The following is a 13,493-nucleotide window of genomic DNA, read 5'->3' as shown; positions in this document are numbered from 1 at the left end:
GATCAAAGGGTGCTTTAAAGGCTCAGATTAGTAATTGCCAGACACTTGTCATTTGCCTACTGTAGTCTCAATTTGTTGCTTTACCCTCATGACACTTTTTTCTTCGTAGATTTTTTTGTCTTGAATAAATTAACAGCATTATTCTAAATAATAAAATTAAAATGAATAATGTTATAAATAAAAAAAAATTAAAACCGCTAAAATATAAACTGTGAAATACAAGTAGTAATCTGATAAATTTACCAAAAAAGACATGCCTAAAAATAAGCCCCCAGTGATAAGAATGAAATAGTTTTATTCATCATTAAAAATAGGATATTCTGCTCAATATTCTTTAGTTAAAGATACTGATGAGGCTCTTATATTAATTAGATGATTTTTTTTTTATGTTTGATGTTAACTAGCATCAAGGATATCAATTCCATTTGGTGTATATAGTTGGAAAGTGTAAGAGATATTAAATTGTCTTCTCAGATATAGCATCTGTACTTATGTATGCTTTGTATTTTAAAAAATTATCAACTTGTGGAAGTGGAGTGTCACTGATGAGAATGGACTGATGAATTGGAAATCCTATGGTAGAGAATTGATACTAATGCACCATAGAATATGTACTGTCTAAACTTCTGATTAATTATAAAGGAGGATGTGTTTCCAAAGAATTGAGGCACACATGGGCATGCAAGGTGATGACACCTGTATCTCCTGTAAATTACCACAGCACTGCCTATTTTAACGTCATCTTTAGCGTTACTATTCATGATATCATGGGTGTGATATGTTAAGTATTTTTTTTCTTCTAATTTCTGTGTAACTATTAAAATAAAAATAATCTTGCATACACCACTTTGGGAAATAATGGATTGATTATCTGTGAAAGTGTATAAAGACTTGTTTTACACCACTCCTGTAAAAAAAATTATGCAGGATTAAGCAGGAAAGGGTGGTCAGGTGGGTGGAAACAATTACACGTTTGACCACTAGAGGTCAGGAACACAGAAGTCCCCACAGGACCACTGCTGCAGTGTCAGTGCCTCAATGCTACTTCACTAATACAGTTATTTAATATTAGTCTTTATCAAGAATTATACATTAAGTGTAACATCTTCTATAACGGTTTAAAAAGATCACTGTAAGTAAATGTTCCTGTTGGTGCCTGAGTCAGTGTAGGATGAGAATTGGGGCTAAAGGTTTGGCTCTAAGTCTAAGGGATATTTGAGTAAAAGAAGATAAAAACTAACTAGTTCCTTATACAGATGGAAAAAGTCACTATCTTGATTAATTAGTTATTTCCTTTTCTTTTCCATGTAATCTTCTAAAATTTCTATTCTTTCACTGTATTCATGTATTTCTAGTATGAGTATTGGAGAATACTACTGTGTTGTATTCCAGTGATAGTTAAAATAAATATCCTTTGCCCAAAACCAAACCTGTTGCCATCGAGTCGATCCGACTCATAGCGACCCTATAAGACAGAGTAGAACTGCCTCATAGGGTTTCCAAGGAGTGGCTGGTGGATTCGAACTGCCAACCTTTTGCTTAGTAGCCAAGTTCTTAAGCACTGCACCACCAGGGCTCCATCTAGTACATAGTAGGCACTAAATGAATAGTTGTTTATGAAATGAATGTTAATCACCACTGAGCCACCAGGGCTTCATATATCCTCTACACATACATTATCTGATTTCTTATTTCTTAAGATTACCCTGTCTTATTAGTCTTTTATTTTTATTTTTTTGCTACATAATAAACTGCCACAAAACTTAGTGGTTTATAACAACAGTAAATGTTCTTACAGTTTCTATGGATCAGGAATTTAGAAGTTATTTGGCTGGATAGTTGTGTTTTGGGAGTCTCTTATGAGGTTTTCAGCAGTTCAAATCCACCAGGCGCTCCTTGGAAACCCTATGAGGCAGTTCTACCCTGTCCTTTAGGGTCGCTGTGAGTCAGAATCGACTTGGCATTGGGTTTATGAGGTTGTAGTTAAGATGTTGGCTAGGGCTGTAGTCCTCTGAAAGGTTAACTGATGCTAGAGAATCTGTTCCCAAGATGGCTCACTCACATGGCTTTGGGCAGAAGGCCTCAGTTCATTGCCACCTGGATCTCTCCAAAAGACTATTCTTTAGTAAGGCCAAAAACTGTTTTTACAAATAATTTATTCTGGTTTTCTCTAGCAAAGTGATCCAGGAGTGAGAGAGCAAGGAGGATGCTGCAGTACTTTTATGACCTAGTCTCAGAAGTTATGCACTGGCACTTCTGCCATATTCTATGTGTTAGTGGTGAGACACTAGATCTAATCCACATTCAAGGGGAGGGGAATTAGGTTCCACCTTTTGAAGGAAGGAGTGTCAAAGAACTTGTAGATGTGCTGGCAGTCCCCGGGTTATAAATGAGATCTGTTGCTAACTGTGTCTTTAGGTCTTTAAGTCAAAATTTGTAGGCTAAGTCAGCACAGGTGCATATGGTTTTTATTTCGCATTTAGTGCAAGAAAAGACTTGAAATCGTTTCAATGATTTAAAAGCTGCACATGCAGCAAGTGAAGGTGATTGTGATGCAGAATCTGTTGCCCGTAGGGGTTGGTTCAGTCTTTTCAAAGTGAGACCAAATTTACATAAGTTGTCCCTAAGTTTGGACATTCATAACCTGGGGACTTCCTGTATTTTAAAACCTGTTTAGACTATAGGTTAAGATAATAGCCCATATATAGTCTTCCAAGAAGAACACATAAATTCATCCTAGGAATGGGAAGAGGGTGATTTAGATAGGGAGTCAGAAAGTTCTGAAAGGATCATTGACAGGCAGAAGGGGATTCACCCAACTTTCTTTGAGTTTTATCCTATCTGATTTGTGTTTCAAGGCCTCTGAAAGTATTTGAAAAGTACTTTTGGAATTAAAGATGGGACTCTGTCACATTGAGGCAGACTTAGACCTTGGCTGTTAATGAATCCCTGGAGTGGATTCTAAACTGAATTACATTTATTGTTAAGATACCTGAGTTATATTTACTAAGCAAGACTATCTGCTTGTAGGTCAACTACTATGTTTATTTTCCTCTCTTATAGTCTAGCCTTCAATGAGTGCTTAAAAATTGCATTCTTCACTTAACTGTACTGAGTGGCTTGGACTAGGTGATTAAATGGACAACTTTTGCCCCCTCTTCCCTTTTAAGACCTGTGTAGTGGCAATGCCAGTGAGCTCCTAGGGGGAGGTAAATTTAATGGGATCAGTCAAGGCTTGCAAAATCGAGCTACCTCTTTGCACATAGAGATTCTCCCTCCATTACCATGTTAGAGGATTTGGATCTGAATTATTAAAGCCAGTGACAGCTTTGTTACATCACCTCATTGCTGAACTGTCTTTCCAGACTGGGTTGAGAGAAGAGTTCCCAAGGACTTTGGAATTAAGTAGCCCCTTTAGACTCTCATCTTCTCTTAAAAACCAAGAGGCCTATAAGGTAACTTACATAGAATCAGTGGTCCTAGGCTACAGACTGTAGGTGCTTTAAGTGCCAAGAAGAGTTTGGTATATACAAAATAACCCTTACCCAGCTTTAGGTAATTCATAAAGCAATCCTAGCAGTTCATCTTTTTGTTTGTAGCTATATAAAGGTAATGGCTTTATAAAAAGTGAATCTTATTGTGGTGCCTCCACATAAGTAGTATATAAAATCACCTTACTGAATAGTGATTTTGGCTTGTTCACTATGGTAATAATAGCTAATATGTACTGAGTGCTTATTTTGTACCAGAAGCTGTTCTTTTTATGCTTTACATGTACTCATTCATTTAATTGTCTCAGTAACTCTATGAGGTTTTTGTTGTTAGCCGCCATTGCGTTTGCCTCAAACTCAATGAGGTGTAGATACTGTTATTCTTGTTTTACAGATGAGGAAACTGAGGCATAGAGAGGTTAGGAAACTTGCCCAAGGTATACAGCTAGTGACCTTGTGGAGGTGCTGGGATTCAAATCCCAGGTGTAGTCTCTTTCTAAATCCAGTGCTGTTATCTGCCATCATCACTGTACGAAAAGATCTGGTTTTCTTAGCATTTATGAAGTCTGAACTAGAGCACTAATGTTTCTTGATTCTAACTTTTTTTTTCTCTTGATTATTACTGTAGGTCAGTTGCTGATAAAGAGGCAGTTACAAATTTTACAAATCAGAAGAACATCAGTAACCCACCTGATATGTCAGGGTGGAATCCTTTTGGAGAGGATAATTTCTCCAAGTTAACAGAAGAGGAACTCTTGGACAGAGAATTTGACCTTCTAAGATCAAGTAAGGGACACTTGAAGGCTTATTTTGCTTCACAATAAAGTAACAACTCTATAATTATTCAGCAAGGCCAAAGACTACTTTGAGGTGGTGTATAGAAAATTCTTTTTGTGCATTTGAGGGCAAAATTCAGGCCACCTTCTTTTACGTATACTATCAAACTATGTTGTTTGCGTTAGAAACCAGTTGCTTGATAGTAGCTATTAAACTCAAGATAGCTGACAGTTTGCTGATACCTTAACAGTTATATACTGCATATCTATGAATGTTAAATTCAGAATATCTCCAGAACATGTTCAAATAAAAAGGGAAACATTAGAATCTTGCCTTACTAGTCATTTTGTAGCTCTGTTTTCTTGCACACTCAGTACGAGATATTGTGAGTCTGAGATGCCCTTTCAAAATGCCTGAAAGAGAGCATGGGCTACTACATTATGTTAATGTTTTATAATGCCCTTTTAATGAGTGGTCACATAAAAGGGCTGCTTTGTTGTCCTGACATGGCAAAAGTTAAATAAATTCTTTTCCACTTTCAATCAGGTATCTCAATGTTTTTACTTGCAATTATTGCCTTTTCTTAAACCACCTAATATGTGTGTGTGTATATATATATGTGTATATATATACATATATACACGCACACACACGTATGTATTTTGACCTCGCCATATATATTTCAGAAAAACTTTTTTAGAAGAAGGATGTGACGTGTTCAGAGGAGGTTGCAAAATAGGAGCAAAAAGCTTGCTTCTACAGTATTTAGATAATTTTCAGTTATTAGAGGCTTTTGGGAGCCCTGGTGGTGCAGTGATTAAGAGCTCCGCTGCTAACCAAAAGGTCAGCAAATTCGAATCCACCAAGCTCCTTGGAAATCCTATGGGGCAGTTCTACTCTGTCGTATAGGGTCAGTGTGAGTAAGAATTGACTCTACAGCAACGGGTTTTTTTTTGGTTTAGAGGCTTTTCTGTGTGTGTGGAGGGGTGTGGATCCTCCTGCTTTCCCCTTTTGCATGTGAAAAGAAGGTCTTAATAGTGCCTAGTTTATGGTTCCTAGCTTCTATTTTATTTTAGGTAACTGCCGTATTTTCAATGAAGTGCTTTGTTCCAAATTGGTATATATTTTATGTAAAATTTATAAATGCCCCAAATTCATGTAAGAATAGTTGTTTGGGATTTGAATTTGTATTTTACATACTGGTTACATGATTAAGAAAAATTAAATTGATGATTAATTGCAGATATAAAAATGAGTTCTGAGCTTTTAATAAAGATTTGTTATCTTTAGTAAATCCAATCTTTCATCTTATTATTAAAAAAAAATTTTTTTAAACCACAATTCTTTTTGTTTGGCATTTTTCTTAGAATTTATGTTGTGTGGCCCCAAAAACAAGGTTTTTAAAAAAAGAAATAAAATATCTCTTTTGCAGAGGATGATAGAAGACACTTAAGGGAGGGTAATTCCAATCATTATAATTTATAGAGTTATTTTAAAAGCAAAGGGTAAAATTAGAATATTCATTTTTATGTGTCCTGACCAGGATAGTAACTTAGAGTTTAAGTAAATCAGTATTGTTTACTCCTTGGGTAATTGATTTCCTAGACTTTTCTTTTATCAATTTATGGAATCCATAAAGTATTCATGGAATGGCTAAAGTAATCATATTCTCTTGTGCCTTATAAAAATGTATTATTCTAAAAATGTATTATTCTGAGCTCCCTGGAATTTGTAATGAAACCCAGTTGTTTTATTTACTTGGGATCGGCTAGAATGGCATATAAATACATATACCTTCATAAAAACTGGGTTTAGCATGTAAAACTCTTCACTAGCTATTTACTTTAAAACTTCAAGGTCAGATAACAGGTATGTGTAATTTGTGTGCATACATGTGTGTGCCTAGAGAATTCAGTTTTTCTTCCAGTGTTAATTGTGGAAAGATACTAAATTCTAAATGAAAGTGCAGGAGAAGCTTTATCCGAAGGTCAGACTTGGAGCAACTTCAGCCATTTGGAAAACTGCCTAGATGGTCCCTGAGCTACTGAAATCACTGTTAACAAGACTGGCACATGGTACTGGAAAGCATGAATTGTTATCCCTGGCAGTACCACTTAACTAGGCTGTGAGCCCTGGTGGTGGAATGGTTCAGAGCTATGGTTGCTAACCAAAAGGTTGGCTATTCAAATTTACCAGCCGCTCCTTGGAAACCCTTGGGGCAGTTGTACTCTGTCCTGTAGGGTCGCTACAGGTCAGAATCAACTCGATCGCTACGGGTTTTTTTTTTTAAATCTCACTGAAGTCACTAAACCATTGGGGTTGGTGATGCCCACCTCATAAGGGTTATCAAGAGAATTAAATAAAATAATGTCTTTAAAGGGTCTGGGCAGTCAATAAATAAACACTGCTTTTCTTTTCTTCACCTCCTGTAGTAATCTTTAGGCTGTGATGTAACAGGCTGCTGGCATTTAACCAGCATTTAAAAATTATACCTAAATTATGAGATTTCTCAACTTGCAATTTAAAACCAAAATTTAGGGGTTTTGTGGGCAAACACATTGGCATCAGAAATGACAGATGGCAGTGAGGAAGGAGAAGGAAAAATGTCTGTTTTTCCTTGAAAAATCAATAGTTTATAATAATGGCATTCAAAAAAGGTAAATACGTTTTATACAATTTATAAAGAAATTAAGAATATGTAGACTATAGTACAGAAAGATTTTCTCCCAGAGTTTTACTTAACTCTAATCATTCAGTCATCTTCAGTACCTTTTTTACTCACAAGCAGTAAGGTATGTAATATTTGATCTGCTTAAGAGGATCTAAATTACACTGGTGGGCAAAAGACTTCTTCTGGAACCTTGGCTTTTCAGTAGAAGACTAACTGGGAAGTGAAAATTGATGGTTGGATATTACTGGTTGGTTCCTCTCTCCCTAACAACCTTTCAAAAATGAATAAATTATTGATGCATTTGAAACTTCAAATAGAATATTTATACCTTTTGTCTCAGCACGGATATTTATCCACAGTTTTCCAAAGTTCTTTCTAAAATAATTGATAGTTGGTTTATGAAATACTTCTCCAGTGAGAAACTGAATACCTTCATGTTTAGTCTTTAAAAATATAGTTATTGCCCATGTAATGATTGTTAAGAAAATACATTGCCATTTGATGGTTACTTTTTAATATGCTATATGGTTCTTTCTTAAAAAAAAACAAAAGGAAAAAGATATGCTGCCTAGGAAATACTTGTGTGTATCATTCAGAAGGAACTTTTAATATCATAATAGATACTAGAATTACAAAATATTAATCATTGGTAACAAACACTCTTTTTAGGGTGATCTTTGAAAAAACAGCTTTCGTATACCGGGGGCAAAGAGGCTTAACATATAAACTGAAGTTTTTTTTCTTGGTTTTGTTTTCACTGTAACTGAATAATTATTTATGATAGACATTTTTTTTTACCTGTTACTATTTAAGACCAAAACACTAAATCAAGATTAAGCATTAGTAATAAAGCTCATCTCAATGATATTTTTTTACAATTTAAACTTTTTTCATCGTCTTTTGTACCAAAACATCTAGACTAGTATGTAAACTTTTAGAAATCTAATTGTCATAGCATTTAATACATTAAACACTTACTAGAAAACAAGTATTTACTTTGGAAACATTTTTAACTTATATTTGCTCAAATAGTTGTCTAGCTTTGTATGTTAATTAAAAGCAATACTTGTTAATGAAATTTTTGCTTGTGACCGGTGGATTTATTGTTTTTTTTTTTTTTTTTAATTACAGCAAAGTAACTAAAAAGAAGATAGAAAGCACTAAAGACTGTGGCTGCCTTGCAAATTACATTGAATGTATTAATCATTTTTTTCTGTGAAGCCACAGAATAAAATATATATATAAACATCTGTATCTGTAATTAGCTCATTATAAGACATTCAGATCTATTACTTTTCCTTCAGTGCAGAATAACAGAACTTCTAGTATATTAGTACTTGAAAAATATTATATGAGGACTGCACTTTTAAGCTTTAATTCATTAACATTGTACAATATAGACCGTTATCCATATAAGCTGCCAAATTGACTTTTTAGTTAAAAAATTAAAAGGTATTTTTGATTTTCTGATATTATGGAATATATAGTTTGATTCTAGGATTTTGAAACCCTGTATTTTTGCCATTTGTATCAGTTAAAATTCTTGACAAGATATTGTCTTTATTCACCAACAAAGTCCTTTTGGCAAGGCAGGAGGAGGTAAGTTTCTTATGTTGGACACATTTTTACTCAAGCTTTGTGCTGGAGAAAACCAATTATGTGAAATTGTCACTTAAATGCATGTTAGGGATGATTGTGTATTTTGAGGAAACCCCGGTGGCATAGTGGTTAAGAGCTACGGCTGCTAACCAAAAGGTCGGCAGTTTGAATCCACCAGGCGCTCCTTGGAAACCCTATGGGGCAGTTCTACTCTGTCCTATAGGGTTGCTATGAGTCAGAATTGACTTGACAGCAGTGTTCTTTTTTTTTTTTTAATGTATTTTGAAAAGTAGCTCTTTGTAACACATCGTTAGTTTTTATTTATAGAAAATCGATCATTTAAAAGATTAATATGTGTCTTTATTTTGTATTTTTTGTTGTAGGACCCAGGTTATCATGAGAACTCTGGAAATCTAAATAATTTTTTTTAAAGCCCTCTGTTAAACATTGATTTTATGTTTTCAGAAACAATGAGAATATGACTCATTTTATAGTGAATTTATTCTGATTCTTGTTTTGAAATAATTGGGTAAATGAACTTTGCGTAGAACAGTGCCTCCCATATTTTTAGTTATGGGGATCCCTATCAAAAATATAATATTTGTACACTTAATTAACTACAGGAACCCTGGTGGCAGAGTGGTTAAGTGCTTGGCTGCTAACCAAAAGATCTGTGGTTCGAATCCACTAGCCGCTCTGTGGGAGAAAGATGTGGCAGTCAGCTTCTGAAAGATTACAGTCCTGGAAACTCTGGGGGGCAGTTGTACTCTGCCCTATAGGGTCACTATGAGTTGGAATTGACTCGATGGCAATGGGTTTGGTTTTGGTACCATAGCTACATGGTGGTGTTATTCATTTACCATGGATTTACCATAGATGGATGGAAATAATACACTAGTGCACAAGGATTTAAATAACCTTAGTGATTATTTAAGTTTTATAAGCTGGAGACCATTGATACAGTAGTGTAAACTTGGAGAATATGTTAAAATGCAGATTTCTAAGCCCCAGATAATCTGATTCATTAGGGCTTTGGTAGTACCCAGGTAGCTATATTTTATATAGGCATCCTGGCACTTGTGATGCAGATGCTTTGGGAAGGAAGTGTAGTCCTAATCAGACCTAAACCAGAACCAGTTGTCATTGAGTCAGTTCTGACTCATGGCTCCCACGTGTGTCAGAGTAGAACTGTGCTCTTGTAGGGTTTCCAGTGACTGATTTTTGGAAGTAGATCACCAGGCCTTATTTCTTCTGAGGTGCCTCTGGTTGGACTCAAACCACCAGCCTTTCGGTTAGCAGCCACATGCTAACTGTTTTCACCACCCAAGAGCTCTAATTCTGACCTAAGTATCTACGTACTCTTTTTGTCTTGATTTAAAAGACTGAGAGTTCTTGGATATTGATATACTGCGGCTACCATTCCAATATATGGGGAAAGACATTCTTTTCCAATTGTCCTTCTTTCCCACCTCTTTACTTTATCCTCACCATTTTGAACGCTGGAGTTTGGGAGATGGAGAAAGGATGAAGATAGGTCAGGACTCTGGTATGAGAAATAAACCCCTGGTTTTACTCCGTAAGTGCATTCAGGGCCTGATAAAATAGGTAATCATAGGTATTCTCCATCTACAACAGTGAATCTCTGGCCTCTTCTTAAGGTTTGATTGGGGCTACCCACCACAATAAGTTAGGGACTCTTTGTTGTATAAATTATTCTCCAACCTTACTTTTTCAGAAAGATGCAATAAGAGACTAACTACTCTTTAATAGATATTGAAAAACAAAATGTGAAAACTTTTTTCTTTTTTCAATGGACAGTGATCATTTGCACTGATACTGATTTCCTAAATTAAGTATACAGGTAATTTCTTAAAAAATAACACCTGAAATAAAATTAATTGTTATCCATTGTAGTATTGGATTTGAAAAGTAGCACTTAAGTTTTGGAAATTTTGTTTGTATTGTTGTCAGATGTGTTCAGTAACTCAAAATCTTTGCCTCAACAAAATAGTTACTTACTGTTTCAACGAAATTTTCTTAAGCAAAATTTTAAACAACTCAAAGTTTCATGTGGCTATCACGATCTTAACCATAAAAGCTGGTAATTCTATTCATTGTCCTAAATTTTTTTTTTTTAATTCATGTCTATAGAAGTAATTAAGTATATTCAGGGTATTACAGACTCATAGGGCCTTGCCTTCTCAAGAGTGTGGTCCCTGGACTGGCAGTATCAGCATCACTTGGGAGCTTGTTGAGGGCAAAATTTGAGGACCCATTCTAGTCTCATTCAGTCAGAATCTGCATTTTACAAAGTCCCCAGGTGATTGGAATCCACATTAAAGTTTGAGAAGCATTGTCCTAGGGGATGCTGCTTTAACTTGGGGGCTTTGTCATCTTCCACTCTGAAGTTAACGAGTCATTTTTAGAGAATTCCAGTTATACTTGGATTTCCCCAGCTTTCACCCTGAAATCTCTTAGAACTCAATTGAATCCAACAGTTTATTGATAGAAATCGTGAATATAAGTTAGCCTAAATACGGAAAGCCCTTAGGTGGTGCATATGATTTGCACTTGACTGCTAACCTAAAGCTTGACTGTTCTAACCCGTCCAACGGGACCTCGGAAGAAAAGGCCTGCCGATCTGCTTCTGTTAAGATTACAGCCAAGAAAACCCTATGGAGCAGTTCTACTCTGTAACACTTGGGTTCACCATGCGTTGGACTTGACTCAATGGCAACTGACAACAACAACAACAACAAATATGAATTGGTATCCCTGCATGTTGCAGGCAGTTAACAAGCTCCACTGGTAATCACATGGTTGGAAGTTTGAGTCCACTGGTGATCTACGTCTGAAAATCCAGCCATTGAAAACCCTGTGGAGCACAGTTCTACTCTGACACACATGGGGTCGCCCTGAGTTGGAATTGACTCAACGGCAACTGTTTTTTTTTTCAAAGCACAGAATTTAAGAGCAGGGAAAAGGTGATCATTACTAGGGAACTAGGATACATCAACTGTACCTTAAACACACCAGACCTGTTCCTTGCCTTAGAACCTTTGCTGTGGCTCTTCTTCTGCCTGGAGTATTCTTCCCCACGTAGCCACTCCCTCACTGCCTTGAGGTCTTTTCTCAAATCTCACCTCATAAATATTGCAGTCACCCTGTTTATTACTTCAACCTGTGCTTCCCCTAGTTCCCTTACTCTACATTACATTTTTCTTTATAGCTGTATAAATTTCTTATTATGCTCATAGCTTATTATTTGTTTTTCAGTGCTAGCATATAAACTCCATGAGGGTAGGGGTCTTTGTTTTGTTAGATGTTATATCCAAGTGCCTAGAACAGTGCCTGGTACATACAAGGTGCTCAAATATTTGTTGGATGAATGAGTCAACTCTGTCATTAAGACTTTCAATGTAGTAGAGGAATATCTATATCATTATATCTTTGTGTGTTAATGGTTTGATAGTAATTGCAAATTAGTATGAAAAACGAACAATAAAATATAATGAATTATTTTTTTATTGCTGCTGATACATAGGATTTGCCTACTTTATGGATGATTAACCACTTTGTAATATTTTGCAATATTTCTATGTGCATTTTTGGAGAAAATCTGGCAACTATGACTGGTTAATAAGCTGGGCTTAAGTTCAGTTCCAGTATATTACAAGTTGAAGACTAAATTATTTATTGGGGTAATTGTATTTTGTGAAACCTAGCACTGAGATTATATTGTTAAATTTACTTGTGTTGCAACAAATATATATTAAATTGAAGACTGCTCCCTAAAAGCTATGTATGTTTAAAAAGGCTGTTGTTGTGTTTTTTCACCTTTATTTATGCTGTATATCACTTTTTTTTTAAGTTAAAGAACATTTTGTTTTTTATTTTATTTTATTTTTCGTTTTGTTTCATTTTATTTTTGCAGACAGGTTCGAGGAGAGAGCATCCTCAGATAAGAGTGTAGACCCACTTTCTGCTCCACATAACCATCCTCCAGAAGATCCTTTTGGTTCTGTTCCTTTCATTTCTCACTCAGGCAAGTTACATACGTAACATCATCACTACCATGAAAATAATAAACACAAGAACGATAACAAAAAAACCTTGTTAATATAAAGCCAAAGTAAGAATCAGGTGTTTAGTTCACAGAAAATAGAATAGAAAATTATTTTAACCTTTAGCCGTCCTAGTCTTCTTAATGTTGCTCTTTCCATTGGATTATTATTCAATTGTACCTTTGCCAGCATAGAAAAATGATTTAAATAGAAACATAAGTGTTTCCTTTCATCTTTATTATTTGATGCTGTTTAAAATATCTTTGTCTTTCTTTTAGATATTTAAAATACACTTAAATATAACTGTATACTAAGCTTTTGCTCTAAAACCCTTTATTTCCTTAGTTTGTGCAGGCTCCCTTGTCACTGCATTTTTTTAATTGCTTTAAAAATCATTAGTGATTACACATTTGTCACAATCATTTTGTTTTACCTACTCTTTTCTTCTTACATCCTTGCTTGTGATTTCAATTCAGGTTTTAAATATTGTTATTATGTACTAATTTTAAATGTTTTTATAATAATTTCAGAGTACCCAGTTAACACTGTTGAAGATACTAGGATGGGATAGGATCCCACTTTGACATACATGAATTTGTGTGTGTGTGTGTTTGTATGTGTTGTTATAGTGGAAAAAATCATGGTAAAGGGAAATATACTGGAAGAAATTACATTTTTTTTAAATTTTATTTTTTATTGTACTTTAGATGAGGGTTTACAGAACAAATAGCTTCTCGTTAAATGGTTAGTATACATACTGTTTTAGGACATTGATTAACAACCCCGCGACATGTCAACACTCTCCCTTCTCAACCTTGGGTTCCCTATTACCAGCTTTCCTGTCCCCTCCTGCCTTCTAGTCCTTGTCCCTGGACTGTTGTGCTCCATTAG

At 35.2% G+C, this 13,493-nt stretch overlaps 1 protein-coding gene across 2 annotated transcripts in view; it reads left to right on the top strand.

The window, feature by feature from the left end:
• The window catches only part of BMP2K (BMP2 inducible kinase), a 156,824-nt gene that overhangs the window by 103,625 nt on the left and 39,706 nt on the right, over nucleotides 1–13,493 (top strand). The window contains exons 14-15 of one of the 2 annotated variants that reach the window (XM_023737608.1): nucleotides 4,120–4,277; nucleotides 12,473–12,583. In XM_023737608.1, coding sequence (XP_023593376.1) covers nucleotides 4,120–4,277; nucleotides 12,473–12,583 — 269 coding nt within the window. The remainder of the gene's footprint in view (nucleotides 1–4,119; nucleotides 4,278–12,472; nucleotides 12,584–13,493) is intronic. The other variant, XM_023737609.1, reaches the window with a different exon arrangement.

The sequence above is a fragment of the Trichechus manatus genome, unplaced genomic scaffold, assembly GCF_000243295.1.
Source record: "Trichechus manatus latirostris isolate Lorelei unplaced genomic scaffold, TriManLat1.0 scaffold00105, whole genome shotgun sequence".
Lineage (NCBI taxonomy): Eukaryota > Metazoa > Chordata > Mammalia > Sirenia > Trichechidae > Trichechus > Trichechus manatus.
Note: the sequence above shows the minus strand (reverse complement) of the source record. Positions and strands in the feature narration are given on the sequence as shown.